This window comes from Microtus oregoni, unplaced genomic scaffold, assembly GCF_018167655.1.
Source record: "Microtus oregoni isolate MIOR12 unplaced genomic scaffold, Mior012 000046F_ref0000063, whole genome shotgun sequence".
NCBI classification, from domain to species: Eukaryota; Metazoa; Chordata; class Mammalia; order Rodentia; family Cricetidae; genus Microtus; species Microtus oregoni.
In genome coordinates, this window is record NW_024543220.1 from 227,801 (window position 1) to 249,848 (window position 22,048).

Consider the following 22,048-nt stretch of genomic DNA (forward strand, 5'->3'; position numbering starts at 1 on the left):
CACAAGGACAAGGCAGAGGGAGGGAGGGAGGGAGGGAGGGAGGGAGGGAGAAAGAGGCCCTTGCTGGAGGCTGAGGCTGGGGCAGATCCTCTGAGAGGATCAGGAAAGAGGTCAGAACATCCGGCCTTGTCAGCCACACATCTGCCGTGGCTGCTTCAGAAACTCCCTTGGCCTTTTTGGTTGTTATTCCTAGAGACAGGGTCTCACTATACAAGCCAAGTTGGCCTCAGTCTTATGTAGTCCTGGGTTGACCTCAAACTCTTAATTATTCTTCAGCTTCCTAGGCAGCAGAATGACAGACTTGGGCTCCCATGTTTGGCTTTGCCCTGGGCGTCCTTAAGTCTTTCTCAACGCAACGGGGAGGGTGCTAGTTACTGTATGACGTCTCTGCTGCTTAGCTAGGTTGTGAAGGCACATACTCAGTAATCCCAGCATTTGGGAGGAGGATGGCTGCAAGCTGGAGGCTAGCCCGCTCTACTGTGAGCTCCATGTCAGCCCAGTCTGAAAAAAATCCCAAAAGAGTGGCTGAGGAATGACTTAGCAGGTAAAATACTTGCCACACAAGCATAAGGACTACGTTCGGATCCCCAGCGCCCCTGTGAAAACTGGACTGGCTCCAAGCATCAGAAACCCAGCAATGAGGGGAGGGGCCAGGGAAAGACGCATCCATGGAGCAGATTGGCCAGCTAGTCTAGCTGAATTGGTGAGCCTCACGTTCAGTTAGAGAGCCTGTCTCAAAAATGTAAGAGACTGTCTAGTTTGGTGGTGGATGCCTTTAATCGCAGTCCTTGGGAGGCAGAGTCAGGCTGTGAGTCTATGTCGTAATGAGTTCCAGGGCTGTATTAAAAGAAAAAAAAGGTGAAAGTGAATATACCATAAAGACCCCTGGCTTCCATGTGCAATTGCGAACGTTCACACATAAACCAGAAACCAGGAGGGGGAGCGGAGGGGAGGGAGAAGGATGGGGAGTCCCTGAATCAGTAGCTAGCGCTGCTCTGCCTTGTCCCCTTGAACCTTAGTTCGACAGTGTGGGATGTTTCTCTTAGCTACTGAGAATCTGGGAGTCAAATCTCAGCTCCGATCCGATCCGTGTGCTCTGCCTCCAGGTTACCCCAGGAGCAGCCTTCCCAGAGCCTTGTTCCCCCCCCCCCCTTTTTTTAGAAGATGCCCAGCAGGAGGCTCGGGAGGAGGAGCGCCTAGACTCGTCGCTGTCCTGGTGGCAGGGCTGGTGACCTGGGCTGTCCTCCCTCCCCGCAACCCCGCCCGCGGTCGCAGCTCCCGTGCAGTCCCGGCTCCTCCCCCGCGCGGGGCTCGGCGCGCAGGCTGCGGCGCGCACAGCGGGGACCAGAGCGGCTCCGGCGCGCGGAGCCGGGCTCAGCCCCGGTCTGCGTACGCCGCGGCCCCGTAGCACATCGAGTCGGCCTGGGAGGCCCGCGGGGTGCAAGCAGCGCCGAGTGCGCGTGGGACCCGGTCCCGCAGCCGGGTGCAGGAGTGCGCGCGCGCCACGGCATGGAGCCGGCCCGGGAGCCCCCCGCGCGCACCCGCCCGCCGCCCCCCGCCTCGCGCCCCGCGCCAGCAGCACCTAGGCCGCGCTCGCCGGCTGAGGCCGAGGCCCGTGGCCCAGAGGGGCTGCTGCGGCGATCGGGGTCAGGGTACGAGGGCAGCACCAGCTGGAAGGCGGCCTTGGAGGGTAAGCGCGCAGCCTTCCATTTCCTGGCCCCCCCGACTTGGGACCCAGAAAGTGGCCAGAGTCACCTTGACAGCTCACAGAAGGGAGGGTGATCCGGAGAATTCATTCATTTCGGGGGCAGGCAGATGTCACCATGGGAGGAAGAGGGGCTGCTGGGGACCACTTCTGATCACAGCCTTGACCTACCTTTGCTGTCAACTCCCTCTGTGACCTTGGAGCACCAAGCTCCAAACCTTAGTTGGGTCCGCTGCGAAGCACCTTGTCCCGCTTGCTTGCGAGTGGTGGCCTGAATCGGTAGCAGAGAAAACAGTGCTTCGTAAAAGCAAAAGCTCTAGTTCCCCGAGGTGGTGCCTGTACTCTGTGGGGGTGGGAAGGGCGCTCTGCTGGTAATGAGAATGATAAATAGGAATCCCCAGAGGCTCTTCCTAGCGAATTTGGGGTGCCATCTATCCCTTCTTGTCATAGTGGCTCAAGGAGTGACCTCGGGCTCAATGAAACCTCAGAGTGGCCTCAGTCACTCAGTGAGGTTTCGAAGAGACTTCAAGTAAACATGCTCTTTCAGGAAACTTGGGTTGCCTTCAGGTGACTGGTGCTGTCGGGAGATGCTGGAGTTGGCCACAGGGAGGGTTAGCTTCCAGATGCTTCTCAGGCTTCTACCCAGTAGAGCGGAGTCAGAGTAGGTGGTCTATCAGGGGTGTGGGACAGACTGAGTACCAGGTCAAGAAATGAGAGCCGCTGGCTAGAACGAGCCAGTCCCTTGTGGATAACTGAACCCTAGGATGCCGGACACTGATGAAGGCATTGGGAAAGAGGGATGGAGGGAGAGAAAGAATATGAGAACCGATACATCTGAGGGAGCACTCAGACCAGGCTACAGAGTTTGCTTGTTTGAAGGAGCTGTCCAGGGTTTAAGAGGACAGATCTGCGTGGGGGGGGAGGACCTGCAGGGGAAGGATAGTGGGTGAAGAGGGTGGGGACCTGCAGTCTGGAGGGGACAAGGCCACCGGTGCTGAGAAAGGTGAGGTGGCTGTAGAGCATGGCAGACCCTTGGCCAAAGACTGTGAGCCATGGCAGGATACTGACTGTGGTGGGCCGTGAAGACGCTGGTAAAGTGGTTAGAACTATGGAGGCAAAGACGGCTTTCCCAGAAGCAAGGCTATTATTACAAAGGAGAACCTGGCCGAAAGCTAGGGTGGAATAAAGACCAACCAAGCCTTCTTGGATGTGTTTCTGGCTAGTGGTTGGGTTTTCCCTGTGACCTAAACTTATTCCATTTGATGTCACTCTCTTCTCTAGGCTATCTTCTTCTTCTTCTTCTTCTTCTTCTTCTTCTTCTTCTTCTTCTTCTCCTCCTCCTCCTCCTCCTCCTCCTTTTTCTTCTTCTTCTCCTCCCTCTCTCCTTTACTCCCCCTCCCCTTCCTCCTCCTCCTTCTGTAAGTATTTGAAAGGTTCAGCTCTACTAACCTTTGCTCTGTCCCCACTGGGTAAGGCTATTTCAGGGTGGTGTGCTGGCTCTGGCTCCATCTCTGGCCCTTAATACATTGACTCTTGTCCTTCTAATGCCAGTGTGGCTGACTGGCCCTGCCCATCAGCTGAAGAAGAGGCTACACACTGGGCAGGAGGAAAGCGAGACCCTCTCTGGTGGTCCAGCACACCGCCATACTTGGCATCTTCTTGCAATGCAGCCTTGTCTCATCTGAATGGCATGGCTCCCTACTAATATCCCCGTTGTCCTCTTTTGGTCTCTGGCACAGATAAGAGCACCCCTCCAATGGCTCTTGGGTGCTCAGCGTCTTGGCCTGCTGACTTTCTACAGGACTGTTTAGTTCTGTTGGTCCTCTGAGGGTTTTCTTGATGTTCCTTGGGTATGTCCTATCTCCATCCAAAGGGACTGGTCCTCACAGGTGGCTGCCACTGTATGGGACCTTTGAGTTGGCTTGTTCAATCTTTTTTCAGTGCTAAGACACCTTCTTGGGCCCTGGGTGTATCCAGCCCTCACAGAGCTGTTCAAATAGGGCAGAGTCAGTTTGATAAGGGGCCAAGAGCTGGTAAGCTTGAGCCACCTACCCACACCCACTGGTGGGCTGTACTTTTTTCTCACCCTGTGGGTCATGTCACGATTTGTGCCTAGCGGTGCTAATCAGAGAGAGGTCTGGAGTGTAGGTTCTGTTGTGGTGGCTCCTTTCCCAGCTCCCTGAACACAGAACCCCACAGCCTGGGTGAGGAGGTCAGGGAAAGCAGCGGGGAGCAGCCGTCCAGCCAGAGTCCGTTGAGGTTGTCCTTGAGGCTGCTCTTGCCTGGCACTTTAGTTCTCTTAAGGATACATGACGGGCAGCAAGATCTGCTGGTCCTGGGTCCCAGTGGGCTTGCAGCCTCTGCTTAGGCTGGTCCCTATCTTGAAGAGAAAAGAAAAGTTTCTGGAATGATGTAACTGAGCCCCCAGAGATACCTGCACCCTGATCTAACTTTGCCCCAAGCAGCCGTGACCCACCCATGGAGTTGGGTGTGTACCTTAGTTACCATTTAACTCTCATCTCTGCCCTAATGAGGCGAGTGAGAGTGTTGAATATCTCACTCAAGGACACACTGGCCGCTAACACAGGAAACCGCCGTGGGATTTGCCATTGGCCTTCTGGTATGAAAAGCTTGCCTCTTTTCTGGCACCATCAAGGACACTGGCTCAGAGAGGCTAACTGGACAGAATCCCGCTGCGCTTTCTGAGCACACGGCTCTCCTCTCCTGGTCCCTCCGAAGAGTCTGCCACCCTCAGGAGGGGCAGCTTTTCCCTCCTCACAGCTTGAGAGAATTGGAGAGCTCCAGTCAGAAGGCCGTGGTCTAGAAGACAGTCCTCAGTGACCCGTTAGCTCTGCAAACAGAAAACAGACGTTGGTTGGTGGGGCGAAGGTTGCTTTCCCTGTGGGTGTGAGTCTGTCCTTCCAGGTGAAGGCTGGGAAAGCTGATCCAGACTACCCCACTGGGGTCTGGAAACACTGAAGATGAGTCAAGATAGAGCTATTTCTAGCCTTGGGCCTGAGAGCGGGGTAAAGTGTTCTGGGGTAGGAGAGAGGGGACAGAGTGACTCCGCTTACCTCAGGCTATATAGATTTCTCAGTGGTCACCAATTCTGAATTTTTAATGTTGAAAGTTTTTTTTATTAGGTACAAACCCACAACTTCCTGATCAAAACCACATACATGCATTTGGCAAAAGCTACCTAAAAATTTAAAAATTACCAAGTTTCACATTTAAGCATTTTAAAACAATCAGGATTATGGCTGGCCAGGCTGTACCCTGGATGGTTTAGATGTCAGCCAAGTGCTTTTTTGGGGGATGTGGGTATGAGGGGGATCTGAGGTACGAAGTTCCAGTTGTTCTTTCTAATATTAGTCCAAATCATCCCATTTAGAAGCCCGGATAACCTGCACCGAGAACTCCAGCGTATCTGGACAGGCCATTGCGTGGTGGGATGACTGAAAGTTAGGTGTCTGTGAAAAGCTGGACTGTGTTCACACCACAGGAGCCATGGTGAACCCTAACTCCCAAGACCACAGAATGTGCCCTTGGGTGGAACTGTAGTTCTGGCAGGCGTGATTAGTTAAGAGAAAGTCAGAATGAAGTTAGCGGGTCCTAATCCAGTGTGAACTGGTGTCCTTAGACAAACACAGCTACACCCCTGAAGGCCACGTGCTAAGAGTGACTGAGGCTTAGATGGTAAAGTCATGAGCCAAGGGCTTTCAGCAAAACTCCAGGAGCTAGGACGAGCCAAGAAGGCTTTCCCTGAGGCCTTCGAAGGCAGCATGGTCCTGCCAACACCTCAACTTTTGGACTTCTGGTTTTTATAACTGTGAGAGGATACCTTTTGAAGCCATCCAGCTGATGGCACCTTAGTTATGCAATCTGAGGAAGTAGATACCACATGGACTCCAACTATCCAGCCTCAGGCATCAGGAGGGCAGACAGCGAACAATGTGTCGGGAGTCGTATGGTGTCTGTGTTAGGGGTTCTATTGCTGCAGTGAAGCACTGTGACCAAAAGCAACTTGGGGAGGAGAGGCTTTATTTGACTTATTTTTCCACATCACTATTCATCATCACAGGAAGTCAAGGACAGAAACCCAAACAGGGCAGGCACCAGGAGGCAGGAACTGATGCAGAGGCCATGGAGGAGAGCTGCTTACTGGCTTGCTCCTTGTGGCTCACTTAGTCTGCTTTCTTATAGAACCCAGGACCACCAGTCCAGGGATGGCACCACCCATAACGGGCTATGCCCTCCCCCATCAATCACTAATTAAGAAAATGCTATATAGCTGGATCTTTTTTGTTTCGTTTTGGGACAGAGTTTCTCTGTGTAGCTCTGGAGCCTGTCCTGGAACTGTCTCTGTAGACCAGGCTGGCCTTGAACTCACAGAGATCCGCCTGCCTCTGCCTCCCAAGTACTGGGATTAAAGGCGTGTGCCACCACCACTGCCCAGCAACTACAGCTGGATCTTATGGAGGCATTTTCTCAAAAATCCCCTTCTTTCAGATGTCTCTAGTGTGTGTCACGTCGTCATAAGGCCAGCCAGCATAGTGTCCTTCTTCTGTCCACGCTGCATAGTTTAGAGAAAGCATCCTTATGAAGAAGTGAAGAGGCTCTTTAGTGATGGTGGGGACATATGTACACACTCTCCTTTTCTACCAAGTTCCTTCAACTCAGTTGAATAGTAAGGCTGACTGAGAATACTGTGTTCAGCGTTGAATCCTAGTCTGTATTATGCAACGCAATGGCCAAATTCTGCTTTAGGGAACCCAAAGGAATTCAGCATGGTTCTTAATTCCAAGGTGCTCAGGACTGGTCATCAGGTGCTCGGGGCTGGTCAACACTCACCGTGTTGGACACAGTTCTAAGCACTCTACCGTCCTCCCTCAGCAGCCACAGGGCATCAGTACCAGAAACCTTCATCAGACCCCAAGATCCAAGGATGCTCAGGTGCCTGAGACCAAATGGCATATTTTCACCGAATCGGCTCACATCTTCTCATACGCTTTAAACATGTCTAAAGTCACTATAATATCAAATAAATGTAAAGGCTATGTACTTTGTTGCTATTCTGTATTGTTTAAGGAAAAACAACATGACATGAAAGTCTGCACCTGTTCAGTACTGATGTGAATTTTTCTCATATCAGTCTAGAGCTGGTTGAGTGTGTGGATACGGACCCCCAGAGGGGGCGGCCCTGTGTACACTGACATAAACACCTGAGAGGTAGATGCGGACATGGGGGCAGTGGTGACTTCTGTGTGTCCACATTCAGAAAGGGCCAGAGGATGGATATGAACCCGGGAAGTGATTTCAGATGCTGGGTTCTCTAGAGGAACCCAGCGTAGGGTCCAGTGGAGCTCAGTGTTGACCCCATGAGGAATACAGCTTAGTAGAGAAATCCAGCATAACCCCCTGGTACAGGACAGCGTAGACCCTGGAGACCTCTGTGGAGGCCAGCGTAGACACCAGAGACCTCTGTGGAGGCCAGCGAATTTCTGCTGGTGCATAAACCTTACTCAAAGAAATGATTCTAAAATGTTTGTGAGTCTCACAGGTCCAGTGCCTGGCTGAATACAGAATTGCCCTCTCTATCCCTTTCGAGACCTGCTAACAAACAATAGAGGGACATTTAAGTGCTGATCACAGTGAGAACTGCAGTTAAGAGCTTGTGAGACAGGGACTGAGTGCTAATGGACTTAGGCCACCTACGAAAGACCACTCAGCAGAGGAACCACAGGGGCCACATTTGAGGATCCCAGAGCACAGGGGCAGGGGCATGGTGGAAGGTGGGCTGAAAACAGAAAGAGGGGTGTGGAATGTCTTTCAGAGATAAGGAGCCAGATCTAAATAGCCCGTCCCCATTTCTGGCAGGAACTTGAGGTAACACTCTCAAGAATCAGAGCTGCGATACAGGACCATACAAGGAGCAGGCTTTGGAGCTCACTTTCAAAGTGTGAAGGGCACGCTCCGAGCTCCGAACTTTCTTGGGAAGAGTTGTCTCCAAGTTATTGCCGTGTCAAGAAAACAGCGGTTCCTCTGGAGATGCCAATCCACGTGGGGGAAAAGCCAAGGAATTTAACAGCCCCAGATCAACCAGCCAGAGCCCCTGCCATGCTCCCACGGACAGCAGTGGACTCAGAGGCTCCAGGGAACTCATTTGTTCTCCTGCCTTAGCTGTGAACAATACCCACGCCCCTCCAGGAATCAGAATAAGCGTAGGGAGAAGCTCACAGTCTTCTCATCTCTCCCTGCTGGAACAACTCTCAGCTGTGTCTGCAGAGAAACTGTCACAGCGTAAACCAAGAGTAGGCTGCTTTAAGAGAGGACAACACAGCACAGCGGGGGCAAACCCCAGACACCTTAAATTACCATTGCAGAATGAAAAACCTGGGAGAAGGGTGAGAGGATGGAGCTGAAGACATCTTCCCAGAAATAAACCAAAGCAGTAGAGATGGGGAGCAGGTGGGGAGAAGAGGGAAGGAGGAGGGCCAATTGAAGAGCTCAGACATGTGAAGACTTTGACTTTTAGGAGGAAATCAGAAAATGAAAGAGAAGAAACCATGCATGATGTAATTAATGAAAACTTTTCCGGCACTGACAGACATGAGTTTCCAGGTTGCAGGGGCCGTCAGTTGTGCACTAGAGCAGAGAGAGACATCACTGCGGGGAAGTCAAGGCAACGCCTGAAGCAGCTGGTCACAGCCACAATTACGGGCGGAGAGAAAGAGACGCATGCATGCCTACTGCTTGACACACGTGTTCTACGCTTACACAACTGAAGCGGGAGCCCGAAGCAGGGAGGAGTGCCCCTTCCAGGGCGCTGACCCTTCCCATGACAGTGAGCACAGCCAGAGCAACCCACACACAGACCCCACCTAGCATGGACAGTCGCTTATTGAAACCCTTCCCGGGTGGGTTAGATTGTCTCCCGTTGACCATTAAGACTAACCGTCACAAGTGGATGGACCGGATGTGATATATCCATAGAGTGAAACGATGAACCATAAACAGGAGTAAGGTTCTGTCCTGTGCTATGACGTGGATGAGACTTGAAAACATGTTAGGTGAAGCCGGGCGGTGGTGGCGCACGCCTTTAATCCCAGCACTCGGGAGGCAGAGGCAGGCGGATCTCTGTGAGTTCGAGACCAGCCTGGTCTACAAGAGCTAGTTCCAGGACAGGCTCCAAAACCACAGAGAAACCCTGTCTCGAAAAACCAAAAAAAAAAAAAAAAAAAAAAAAAACAAAAAACAACCAACCAACCAACAAACAAAAAAAAACATGTTAGGTGAGATAGGCCTGACACCAAAGAAAAGGCACTGTAAGATTCACTCCTGAAGTGAGGAGGACTAGCAAATGGGGAGAGGCCAGGCAGAGTGGCGGTGGGTAGGATGGGTGTGGGAGTTACCATTTAGTAGGTGCGGACAGAGTCGAAGCTTTTGCATCCAGATGACCACACTAGCCTGCTACTTAATGCTATGAATTAAGCACCTAAAATGGTTAAAATGGTAAATTTTATGATGTGATATAAATATCACACATAAATCCGTATCACAATAAAATAAGAAAACCCTCTGTTTTAAGTCTGAAAGGTTTTCTTTATTACCATAAACATCTTAAGTGCAGATAAAAGTAAAGAGAACCTGGAAGAGTGGGTGAGGGGTGACAGATGGTAGAGGGGTGGGCAGCATGCCAGGAGGTATGGGGTGGAGGGGGAGGACCCGGGAGCAGACACCCTGTCGCAGGCTGTGAGGGTAGAATGGGTGAAGCCTGGAAGGTGCTGGAAAAGCAACAGGGGAGCCCAGGTCAGAAAGCTGTGACTGCCACAGGAGTCTGTGGGCAGTAGGGGTAACAAAACTGGGGCCGTGGTCCTGAAGAGAGTCTCTCAAAGGGCTGGCACCATCACTGTCACCCTGAGGGCTGCTTCCAGCTCTTGCTCAGTTCCACCCCATAAGGCTCTTGCTGTTAGGACTTGGGGACGGCGCTGGGGGCTGGAGACAGGACAACAGGTGGCAGCTGGTACTGACCCGTTTGTCTTTTCCTTAGATACCACCACACGCCTGCTGCTGGGGGCCATTGCGGTCCTCCTGTTCGCCATCCTGGTGGTGATGAGCATCTTGGGTGAGTGTGCACGTCAGAGTGTGTCAGCAGCACACACCTGTGTGTGCTGTGTGGACCAGTGTGCACACCTGGTCCCAGCATGCCTAGCTAGGTACATTCCTCCACGTATCAGATTACGGGGGAGGCACACAGTAAATTAGAAGTGGTTGGTTGTTAATACAATTGTAGCCTGAAATAATACACTTCTACACGGACCATGCAATGGTACCAAGGAATTAGATCATAAATGCCATGGGCATTCTAGGCTAGGCAGGCAAAGCCTCTTAGAGGTGATGATTTGGCAATACGAGACTTTAAATATCACATTCATTCAACAAACACTTAATGAACTTTGCTATATGTGAGATCCTAGACTGAGAACCGGAGTGGGGTGGGGACTAGGGAGAGGTAGGGAGGAAAGGATAGAGAGAGGGAGGGAGGGAGGAAAGGAGGGAGGAAAGGAAGAAGGGAGGGAAGAATGGAGGGAGGGAGGGAGGGAGAAGGGAGCTTCCCCCGCATTTTTGATTCTCAGTTGTATTTAGCTCAAAATCACCCTTATGCCAAAGAGGCATCCTTTGGAGGGGAATACTCTGGATGCTACACGGGAAACATTTTTAAGGGGGAGAGGCTCACAAACATGGAGTTCTATGTGGTCGTGAATGGGCTCCAGAGGTAAAGAGGGGGCAGGGGAGGCTCCCCACAGGGATTGTGTGCTCTGGGGAGACTTCTGGGAAAATGTCTTGGCCTCTGTGGAGTTTGCAGAAGTGATTGAAGCTTTTCTTCTTCCTCCTCCTCCTTTTTGAGTCAAGCACTGATGTAGCCCAGGTTGGCCTTGAATTCCCTGTGTTGTTGAGGCTGGCTCTGAACTCCTGGTCTGACTGCCTCCACCTCCCCAGTGCTGAGATTAAGGATATTCTGTGCCACACCAGGTCTGTGTAGAGTGTGCCAGTACTGGGGATCGAACTCAGGGCCTTGTGCATGCTAGGCAAGCGCCCTGTCAGCTGAACCACACCCCCCTCCTGTCCTCAACCCTTAGGTATTTATTTTTATTATTTTATGTTTGTGTGTGTGTGTGTGTGTGTGTATGTGTGTGTGTGTGTGTGTGTGTGTGTGTGTGTATAGACCAGAAGAGGGCATCAGATCCCCTGGCGCTGGAGTTATAGGCAGTTTTGAGCTGCCTCACGTGGGTGTTGGGAACTGAATTCGGTTCTCTGCATGAGCAGCTTGTCTTTCAGCCACCGAGCCATCTCTCCAGCCTCTTTACTTTTTAGGAAGCAGTAGGACCAGGAGTGGGTTGCCTCACTAAAGTGGTGAAATTCCACTCCCTATCAGTCTCTACCAAAATCTCCCTCGTCCAACTTGCTGAACGAGCAGAGGGTCTGAATGTGTTTGCAGGTAGACTGAGGACACCACGGCCAGATCAACTTTGGCTGGAATAAGGTTGCGAAAGGAATCATTTCCCCTTCATTCGTGTTCTGGATCAGCAGGTCAGGGAATGTGTGGACACGGCTTTGGTGTCTCTCAGGAGAGCCCAGGGAGGAGGCTATACCATGGACATTCCTCCCAAGTGGGCCTGAGCCAGGGCTTAGGTGTGCTCAGAGAGTGTGCAGTGATATGTCAGTGTCCGTGTGGTGGTAGGTCCCCAGGACAGTGCAGCCCCTTGGGTAGTATGCTGTGATCTTGGCCCCATCTTAATCAGTATTTTAATTAATCATTTATATGAAGAAAAAAAATCACATGCTCATGGAATTTGCAGTTTTTACCATTCCACACGATCAAAGGAGAAAACAATCAAGACAAAATTTACCTTTAAGGCCTGGATAGTGGCACACACCTGGTATTCCAGACTGGAGAGGTAGAGGCAGAAGCTCAAGGTCAGCCTTAGAGAATTTGAGGTCAGTGTCTTAGGGTTCCTGTTGCTCTGGAGAGATGCCGTGACCATGGCAACTCTTATAAAGGAAAACATTTAATTGGGGCTGGCTTACAGTTCAGAGGTTTAGTCCAGTGTCATCATGGCAGGACATGGTGGCATGCAGGCAGACGTGGTGCTGGAGAAGGAGCTGAGAGTTCTATATCTGCATCTGTGATCCACAGGCAACAGGAAGTGAACTGAGACACTGGGCATAGCTTGAGCACAGGACACCTCACAGTCTACCCCCACAGTGACATGCTTTCTCCAACAAGGCCACACCTACACCAACAATGCCACACCTATAAGCCTATGGGAGCCAACTACATTCAAACTGCCACAATCAGCTTTGGTTACATGAAACTGTGTCAAAATTCAAAACTAAAGCTTACCTATAAAACTTCAAATGAGCTAGGTACCGTGGACTCATGATTTTAATCCCTGAACATGGGTGGCAGAGGCAAGCAGATCTCTGAGTTTGAGACCAACTTGGTATACATAGTGAGGTACAGGCCAGCCAGAGCTAAATAGTCAAACCAAACCAAACCAAACCTCAGATGAGCCCAAGAGAAGGAGAAATGCATAAAGCAAAGCCAAACAAATTCCTGGATTCGGATTAACCTGTCTTCTGGTCTCCAGGAGATGCAAAGCGAAAGTTAGCCCATGACAAAGAGGTCTTGGAGGGTTGATGGACTTTCTGAACTGCTTTCCCAGAATAGTGTGTGTGTGTGTGTGTGTGTGTGTGTGTGTGTGTACACGCGCGTGTGTGCATGCACGTGTGAGCTGTGGAGGACCAAAGAGGGCATGGGATCCCCTGGAACTGGAGTTATAGACAGTTGTGAGCTGCCATGTGAGTGCTGGGAATTGAACCCAGGTTGTTTGAAAGAACAAGATTCTTCATCTCTGGCCATCTCTCCAGTCCCCATTTAAAATAATACCTTTTACACTTACGTTTCATGCTGGGATATGGGTGTAGATGTCAGGGGACAATGTGCAGGATGGGTCCCAGGGATGCAGCTCAAGCTGTCAAACTTGGAGGCAAAATGTCATTATTCACGAGTGAGCCATCCACCTGGCTCAGGACTCAAATCTAAAAGGAATTTCCTAGAAGTTCAGTGGTGAGCAGGGTAGTGGAGCTAGCTAGAGAGAGAGTGTGTGGTTATGAAAAGGCACACTGTCCTGCCAGGGTCTCCCACCCTGGCTACGGAGATGTAGATTTCAGGTCCCTTCTGATCTGAGTTCCTAGGGCTAAGGGGGAGATCTTTGCTTGGGTTTGCCCCTCTGCTGCTCCCATGATAACACACTGACCACTACTGTTCAGTGCCTCCTGATGTTCATTTCATCTGGAACTCCTCCTTGGGGCACAGTGACTTCAGCAGTGTCTCTGAAGGGCACTGAAGTCCAGACAGAGAGAAAGAGCCATGGGAAGAGGCCAGGGGACACAGCGGTGACCAGGAACACTGGGAACATGGCAGTGGCCAGGCACTCTTGGAGACACTCAGCCCCTTCTCCCTCCCTGCAGCTTCCAAGGGCTGCATCAAGTGTGAGACGCCCTGCCCAGAGGACTGGCTGCTCTACGGAAGGAAATGCTACTACTTCTCGGAGGAGCCTAGAGACTGGAACACTGGCAGGCAATACTGCCAAACCCACGAAGCAGCGCTGGCTGTGGTCCAAAGCCAGAAGGAACTGGTGAGCACCTGGGTCAGAAGCAGGGACCCTCACGCCTCCCACCCCACACCCCCCGCGCCAACTCAGTGGAATGGCTGAATGACCCCCTGGGTGTCTGTCTCGTTACTCAGCCACTGTCCAGTCAGGGGGCGATGGTGAATTCCCTCGAACCTCCATCCTCCGCTTTCGTCCAAGGCTGGCCGGCTGAGCTTAACTCAGTATTCAGAGGATGGATTAGAAGCTGTGAACACACTTGGACAATGTAAAAAACAAACCCTCATTTCCTACCATCTAAATCAAGCACTGCCTCTCCGGTCACATCTCGAGTTGTTTTGCCAATAGAAAGGCTAAAGAGCCCGGAACGCCTGAGCGCTTGCTCATTTTAGACGTTGTGGCACAGAGAAGTGCACTTCTAAAAGAGGAGTGGGCCTCAAAGCCGGTTTCTGTTTGTCTGTGTTGCACAATATTTGTGTGTCAGTTTCTGAGAAAGTCCCAGAAGTACTGGTCAAATAACCTGTTGTGGGTAAGATTTGGCCAGAAATCTAACACGTCCTGCGGACCATCCCCAAACTCCCAGCTCTGTAACTGAAGCAGGCTGTTGGGGACATTTGTGGCCAGCTCGGGAAGCTGCTCTGGTCTTGCTCCAGCAGTGACTGCCCAGGATTCCGTTTGTCATTGGTCCTCACTCAAGTGACCTCACACCGTCTCAGTACCCATCACTCTCTGCAGGGCCAGCGTCTCCAGAGAGCGCCCGGCTGGGGCCATGCCGCCGCGACAAAACTGCACTCCATGCCTGGCTCTCTCTCCTTCCTTTTGCAGGAATTCATGTTCAAGTTCACACGGAGGGAGCCCTGGATTGGCCTGCGCAGAGTTGGAGACGACTTCCACTGGGTCAACGGGGACCCGTTTGACCCAGACACGTGAGCTGAGACTCCGTTTTCTAGGAGAGAGAGGAGCTTAAACAGGGAAGGGGTCAGCCCCAGAGGCAGCTCTCTGACAGACACGTGTGGTTTTATGCTAGCTGGAATGGATAGGTCTCTACGACAAGTGCCGGGGGTGGGGGTCATCTGTGAAAGTGTCTGCATTTCCCTCTCAGTCCAGCCTGAATTGGTGGCCCAGCCGCACACAGAGCTTCTCAGTGGAAGGCACAGATAACTTTTGTCTGTGACTACTCCATCTGTGCCTCTCCTGATGGCCAGAACTTAGTCATGCCTCTGCATGTGGTTGCAAGGGATGATGGGAAGCGTGCCTTCTGTAGGTAGCAGAGTTCCACACTCACGGTGGCAAGAGAAGCCAGGAACTCTGGACACAGCTGCCCACTGGCATTGCTGATCACCTTTTCCCACGACAGCCTCTTCTAGGGCAGGTGCCCTGAGGATGGCGTTGGGGGCACCGTGGTGCTGTGTCTGTGTGGGCCAAGTAGTCTGGCTACGATCTTGGGCAATGGGGGTAGCGAGTGCGGCGGTGGAGGTGGAGTGTGGTAGCGAAGGTGCGTGGTGGTGTGGCAGGGTAGGCTTAGGGACAGGTAGGTCACTTCAGCTTGTAGTCCAGACTCCACCTATGGAGAACTGGGCCCGGACACGGCCTCTCAGGGCTGTGATAAACGCTTCCTCGTGGTGCAAACAGGATTCTGTGGGAGGTGAGGTGGGCAGAGGGCAGCTCTGGATTGGGCACCTTGGAGCTGATCTTATAAGGAGATAGAAAAAGAATAAAGAAGGCAGGGAGCGTTGGCGACAGATGTGTGGAACAGTTCCTCATCATGGAACGTTCCGGAAGCATAGATCTGGAACAGTGGAGGACTAAACTAGCAAGGCGCACCCTTGTCTGTCCCGGAAAACACTCCACTGGTGACTGGGGAGGACAGCCAAAGGGCCTGTCGGACCGCCCGTGATGATGGTCAAGCAGGCCCTCGATCTTTTTTTTTTTTTTTTTTTGGTTTTTCGAGACAGGGTTTCTCTGTGGTTTTGGAGCCTGTCCTGGAACTAGCTCTTGTAGACCAGGCTGGCCTCGAACTCACAGAGATCCGCCTGCCTCTGCCTCCCGAGTGCTGGGATTAAAGGCGTGCGCCACCACCACCCGCCTTCCTCGATCTTTTTTCTTCCACCACAGGTTCTCCATCTCGGGTATGGGCGAGTGCGTCTTCGTGGAGCCCACCAGGCTGGTGTCAACAGAGTGTCTGGCGACCCGGCCCTGGGTATGCAGCAAGATGGCCTACACATGATGTGGCCCAGGCCAGAGGTGGCCCCTGCCCCGGCCCAAGGACGGTGTCTGTTCTACCACCTGCTTCTGACAGGAGCTGCCACCCTCTCTGAATGGAAGCAGTAGGGAGGGTGGTCCTTGTCACTGTCCCCTCTCAAGGCTCCAGAGCTCTGAGGCCCTGGTTCCTGGTTTCTCTTGTTCCCAGGCAGGTCCTGCGGCTTAGCAGTTATATCTCATGTGCTAAGTAGTGTAGACATCTTGCCTCCCATACACACAAGCACACACATGTATACACATGTACACTCACATAACAACACACATGCAGGCTCTTTATAACGGGTCATCCTTCCTTGGCTTGGCCTGGAAGCTTCCTCACTGCAGCCCTGGTGCTCCTGGGCAGAGGGGGGCTGACGTGGGTTATCTGGCTTTTGGCTCAGTCGCCTGCCCTCCCCAGCGGCTTCTCTCAGGCACAGCTTCCTCAGCACCTTGCAGAGAACAGCCCAGGGCTGGAGGCCCCTGTCTCTGTACTCCCTGCCTTCCTGGGGTCCTCAGGCAGGGCCCCTGCTGTGCTGTGGTGCTGTTGTATTGGTCACTAATGGAATAAAAGGTTTGACTGCATCTATGAATCTGCTGCTATTTGTTTCCGTGTCACAACCTGGGGAGGAGCAGGGGGCAGTCTGAGGGGGCCACTTGTCCCATGTGACAAGCAGCATTGTGTAGAAACCTAGGCTGGAAAAATGAGCAACAAAATGGAACACATCTCTCAGATCGGACTTTATTTAATGTTGGCGGCGGCTGTGTTATGTTCAGCCGTGTGAAGGGTGGATTCCATTCTGGTACCTTCATTACTATTTGACTCAATATGACAAATGCCTATTCACACCTTCTGTCCTGGCTACTTTTCGGTCAACTTGACACAAGCTAGAGTCATCTAAGAAGAGGGAACCTCAGTTGAGAAAATGCCTCCATAAGATGGGACTGTAGGTAAATCTGTAGGGATTTTCTGTTGGGAGAGCCCAGCTCATTGTATGTGGTACCATCCTTGGTCCTGGTTCTATAAGAGAGTGGGCTGAGCAAGCCATGGGGAACAAGCCAGTAAGCAGTGCCCCTCCATGGCTTCTGCATCAGCTCCTGCCTCCAGGTTCCTGCCCTGTTTGAGTTCCTGCCCTGACTTCCATCAATGATGAACAGTGGTGTGGAAGTTTAAGTCAAATAAATCCTTTCCTCCCCAAGTTGCTTTGGGTTCTGGGGTTCCTCACAATCACAGAAACTTTAACGGAAACAAATACCAGGCTCGTGAAGCATTGCTATGACATATCTGACCATGTGTTTTGGGGAGGACTGAGGAAGGACTTTGGAATTTTGGGTTGGAAAAGCCATGGAGTATTCAAAGCTTGCTGAGCTGTTCTGGGGGAGCTTGGAAAATGAGAATGCTGAGGGCAATGTTGAGGGTATGGAGGCCTGGCTTCTCCAGAGGGCACTTTGAGAGTCCCTTAAAGACCCCATCAGGGATCTTTGCTATTTTGAGTTCGGAACCTGTGAGCTAAAGAATCAGCCATGTGGGGGCTGGAGAGATGGCTCAGAGGTTAAGAGCACTGATTGCTCTTCCAAAGGTCCTGAGTTCAATTCCCAGCAACCACATGGTGGCTCACAACCATCTGTAATGAGGTCTGGTGCCCTCTTCTGGCATACAAACATGCATGGAAGGAATGTTGTATACATAATAAATAAATAAATCTTTAAATAAAAAAAGAATCAGCCATCTTTAATAAGATAACAGAATCACTAAAGCTAAGTGATTGCTGGCTGGCTGGGGCTGAGACGTTAGCTGTAATTGAGACCAGCATCACGGAGGGGAAACTTTCTGAGGGAAGACATTAGCTGTAATTGAGACCAGCATCACGGAGGGAAAACTTTCTGGGGAAGTGTTTCCCTCGGGTCAGCACACAGAAACCGTGTTCCAGAGGCGGCCAAGGCTGGATCTCATGCTGACAGCCAAACTCGGTCGGTCACCTGTGAGAGTCTCCCAGGTGGTTCTGGTTCTGAAGGCATGAAGGGGTCGTGGAGAGCAGCTGAGGCTTGGCACGGTGAGAGACCAGGAGAGAATGTAGGAAAGGCACAGCCACAGTAGCAGCTGAAGCCTCAGGGCTGAAAGGGTCGCACAGAATTCAGGTTTGGTTCCATAAACTGAGTCTGGGAGAGGTGGATGGTTAAAGTAGCCCAATTGCAGCGGAGACCCCAGCATTCTGAAGACAGTGACATGGGACAAGGCCAATGACAGCAGTGGCTATGGAATGGGGCCTGCCTGATCCTGGGAGACAAGCTGTGTGGGCTGTGGCAAGCCCTTTGGACCCCAGAAGACCCTGAGGCTCTGAGTTTATGCTCAGATCGTGACTGTCCTGGTTATTCCCTCTTGGAATAAGAAAGCATTTGTTTATTTATCTATCTATCTATCTATCTATCTATTTATCTATCTATTTATTTATCTATCTATTTATTTATTTATCTATCTATCTATTTATTTATTTATTTATCTATTTATTTATTTTTGTTTTGCTGGAGCCCACAGTAGGGAGACTAAACTTTTAAAGAAATTTTGGAGTTTTACAGAGACCTTGGATTTTAAGAGAGACTAGATATTTTAGAGGCTGAACTTTTCTGCTTGATTTATTTATTGATTTTGAGACAGGGTAGCCCCTGGCTGTACTGGAACTCCCTCTGTAGACCAGTCTGGCCTCAAGTTCAGAGATCCACCTGCCTCTGGTTCCTGAGAACTGGGATTCAAAGGCATGTACCACCATCGTCCACTGAGGCTGAATTTTAAAGTATTTGAATTTGTAAAGACTGTGGAAATTTTAAAGTTATTTATGATTTATATCACAACATTTTTATTAATATGCTATCTTAGTGACAAATGGGGAAGGAAAGGTTCTAACTGAAAAGCAATGTGTTGGAGTTTCAGTTGACAAGGGCTCAGTTGTAGTGGTTAGTTTTATGTCAACTTGACACAAGTTAGAGGCATCAAAGAAGAGGGAGCCCCAAATGCCTCCGTGTCTGTAGACAGGCAAGCCTGTAGGGCATGTTCTTAATTAGTGATTGAAGGGGGAGGGCCCCGCCCATTGTGGGTGGTGCCATTCCTGGGCTGGTGGTCCTGGGTTCTATAAGAAAGCAGACTGAGCAAGCCATGGGGAGCAAGCTGGTAAGCAGTCCCCTCCATGGCCTCTGCATCAGCTCCTGCCTCCAGGTTCCTGCCCTGTTTGAGTTCCTGTGCTTACTTCCTTCAGCAATGAACAGTGATGTGGAAGAGTAATGAGAATAAACCCTTTCCTCCACAAGTTGTTTTTGGTCATGGTGTTGCATCGCAGTAATAGAAACCCTAACTAAGACACCCATCATATAGCAGACACCATGCTAGGCCTGTGGGAATCTGTATCTTTATGCTTCAGGGACATACAGGAAGAAGATGAACTAGAAAGCACTAGAATATTCTGGAACACTGTAGAAGAATGGTTTATTCTGCTTAGAAGAGGATGGGGTGATGCTCATGTTGGGCTGGGAATGAGCCTGTGAGGGTCTTCTGGTCTTTGGCACCCAGGTGTGTGTGGGGAGGGGCAAGAGGGGCTCTGGGGAGCCTCCTAGCCCCATGCAGCCTACAGTAGAGTCTGACTTGACTTCCTCTTGGTGTCTGCAATCACGAGTGGGATGGCTGGCTGGCTGGCAACTGAGTGTTGGCATTTAGATCCTGGCCCATTTTCAGAAAATACCTCAGAGGCAAAATGTGGCCCACAGGGTCCTGTTCACTCCTTTTGAGTGGATATTTTTGCCAAAACTACTCATTTCTGTTACCTTTTCTGCATGCATTCTAGATATTTTTTTTTCAGATATGGGTAATTTGGGTCTTCAGGAAAAGTCAGTAGGAGGACAGGATGTCGAACAAAGTGGTTAGGGAATTCTGGGGGTCTTGGGGTGCCCCTCTACTTATTAGTTTGGTAAAGGACCACTACCAGGCACCTGGTAGTGTCTCTCTGTAGCCTATGCTTGGCCATCAAAGTCTCTGGAAGGGCTGGAGGGTTCAGAGAAGACCCTTCTTCACGTCTTACTTATTAAAGGCTCACAGGGCTGGAGAGATGGCTTAGTGGGTAAAACACTTATTATTCTTGCAGAGGACCTGAGTTCAGGTCCCAGCCCTCATAGGCTCATATGTTTGAAGGTTTGGTTGGTCATTGGGGAGCACACTGCCCGAGAGGGATTAGGAGGTGGGGTCTTGTTGGAGGAAGTGTGTTCCTGCTGGTGAACTTTGAGCCAAGTCAGGCCCAGTGGCTCTCTCTCTCTCTTCCTGCTGCCTGCAGATCTAGATGTAGAACTCTCAGTTATCATGTCTGCCTGCACGCTGCTGTGCTCCCCACCATGAGGATAGGGAACTAAACCTCTGAACCTGTAAGCCAGCTCCAGTTAAATGCTTTCCTTTGTAAGCCGCATTGGTACAGAAAGGGTGGGTGCTCCATCCACAGGTTACTCACCAGCCAGTTCAGGACGCCATCTGCAAGTGGTCTGCGCTGGCTCAGGCAGTGCCAGTGTGGCTCCCTGGAATGCGCTCTCTGTGGCTGGGCAGGCAGGCAGGGCAGCGCCAAACCATACTGCTTCAGACAAGTGTGCACCCCTAACCCCAAGCTGTGTCCCCTCTCCAGGGAAGGCTCACCAACAGTCCCTTCCCCAGACCCATTTCTCACGTTCTCAGCTGATGTTTTTCCCTTTGGGAGTGACCCTCTTATTAGAATTAAGAGTATTCCTAACCCTAGGGCCTCAGTCTCTCTATGCGATTTTCACCCACTTCCCAACCTGAGCCTCAGGATGGAGCAGGCAAGGCCAGGGCACGGGCAGAGTGCAGGTGGGCTTTGGGGTGATGGAGGATGCTAAGGGAAGACTTTGGGGGGGGGGGCAGGGGCAGTGTGGCTCTGTACTAGCCACATAACTGGTGTTTTCTTAGCTTTCTCATGGCCTGCAAGGCAGCTAAAAGGCCAGTCTAAATGACCAGGACTAATCTTTGGGATTAGGCAATGCTTAGGAGCTGCGAGGCTGGGAAGATTTGTCCTTTGGGAAATACTTGCGAGGCTAGAGTGTCCCCTGGCTGACTGACTTGAGGTGGAGGGTGCCCTATGCATGCTTGTCACTGAGGCAGAGCCGCCTCGGGAAAAGACCTCTATTCTGCTTCTCTGTATCTCTCTCACGTGACTTCTCTAAGAGCAACACACCAAGGGGAGGTCATGCGTGGGAACTCCTTTAGCCAATAGTCTTTAAGATACTGGCCCACTTTGGGCATGGTCAAATGTACCACTTCAAAGAGCTGTAGAATATGGCATTTAAATAACTTAGGGTTCTGTTGATGTGAGACACAATTGCTCCTGGCAGCACTGATCTATTCCTGAGAGAATATTGGGCACTGAAGACACGCCACTTGGAGTTTGTTTTCTTCTTGGCAAAACTGGCCTTTGGGCAAAGAACTGCCCACGCCCCGACCACTGACAAAATGCATAGTGTCCAGACTGGACAAACAGGATACAAAAAAAAAAAAACCCAAAACAAAACAAAACAAAACAAAAAAACCTTCAAAATCTTGCCAAGACAGGGTAAGATGGTTTTAAATTTTTCTTTTTAAAAATGGTCTGTCAGTTACTCTAGGCCTTAGCCAAAGTTGGTTACTCCAACATTGCAAATGAGACTTTGGGTGATTGCCCAGGTGGCCAATTATCTCTGTCATTTATTGTACCTTTTGGAAGTTGCTTGATTGTGCTTCCTGCTTATTCAAGTAATATTGTTTTCCTTCTCAGGTCTTTGATGAGGTTGAAGACTAGATAGTCATAGTTACTTTCCTCTCATGACTTGACCAAGCCATATCTAATACAAGACTTAGACGCCTTAGGATAAGATAACTATTAAAACATTTAGCATGAGGGAGGGGGAATGGAGTGGGGGGAGGGGGAGAGGAGTGGGGGAAGGGGCGATGTGTGGGAGGAGGGGGAGGGAAATGGGAAACGGGGAGGAGGCGGAAATTTTTTTCAACAACTAAAAAAAAAATAAACAAAAAAAGAAGAAAAAGATAAAATTATACATCCATAAATGCAATTCAGCATTCAGAGAAATGATGACAAGTGCATCCATATCATTACTTCTACAGTATACTCATGATGACTGAAGGCTAAGAAACTCCTTCTTATATTAACTCATGCTACTTTCTTGCATTGACATGTTATAGTTTTAAAGGCTGCTTTTATTTCACTGACAGCATGATATTCAAAGTGGAAAAATCCGAATTTTATCATCAATCAAACCTTTATGTCTGAGTCCTTAATATAAGAAATGAAAAACATTTTTGTAGCATAGATTAATTTATATTCCTTTTAAGATTTATGTAGTTAAAGTATAAGGGAGTGTAGTTCATTAACCTAAGTTTCATTTTTATTCA

The 22,048-nt window shown here is 50.6% G+C and overlaps 1 protein-coding gene across 1 annotated transcript; it reads left to right on the forward strand.

Moving 5' to 3' along the window:
* The first annotated feature begins 1,212 nt into the window (after positions 1 to 1,212).
* Positions 1,213 to 17,195, forward strand: LOC121435485 (C-type lectin domain family 2 member L). Its single transcript, XM_041634857.1, has 5 exons — positions 1,213 to 1,690; positions 9,756 to 9,830; positions 13,241 to 13,407; positions 14,206 to 14,306; positions 15,496 to 17,195. The coding sequence occupies exons 1-5, from the start codon at positions 1,510 to 1,512 to the stop codon at positions 15,605 to 15,607; spliced, it is 636 nt and encodes a 211-aa protein (XP_041490791.1). The 5' UTR covers positions 1,213 to 1,509; the 3' UTR covers positions 15,608 to 17,195.
* Positions 17,196 to 22,048: the final 4,853 nt, after the last annotated feature.

What these genes read in the sequence shown, in the direction of transcription:
- LOC121435485 (XM_041634857.1), top strand. Translation starts at nt 1,510, where the DNA reads ATGGAGCCGGCCCGGGAGCCCCCCGCGCGCACCCGCCCGCCGCCCCCC. An exon ending in CTGGAAGGCGGCCTTGGAGG is followed by an intron (nt 1,691 to 9,755) that starts GTAAGCGCGCAG and finishes TCTTTTCCTTAG; the next exon opens with ATACCACCACACGCCTGCTG. An exon ending in GGTGGTGATGAGCATCTTGG is followed by an intron (nt 9,831 to 13,240) that starts GTGAGTGTGCAC and finishes CCCTCCCTGCAG; the next exon opens with CTTCCAAGGGCTGCATCAAG.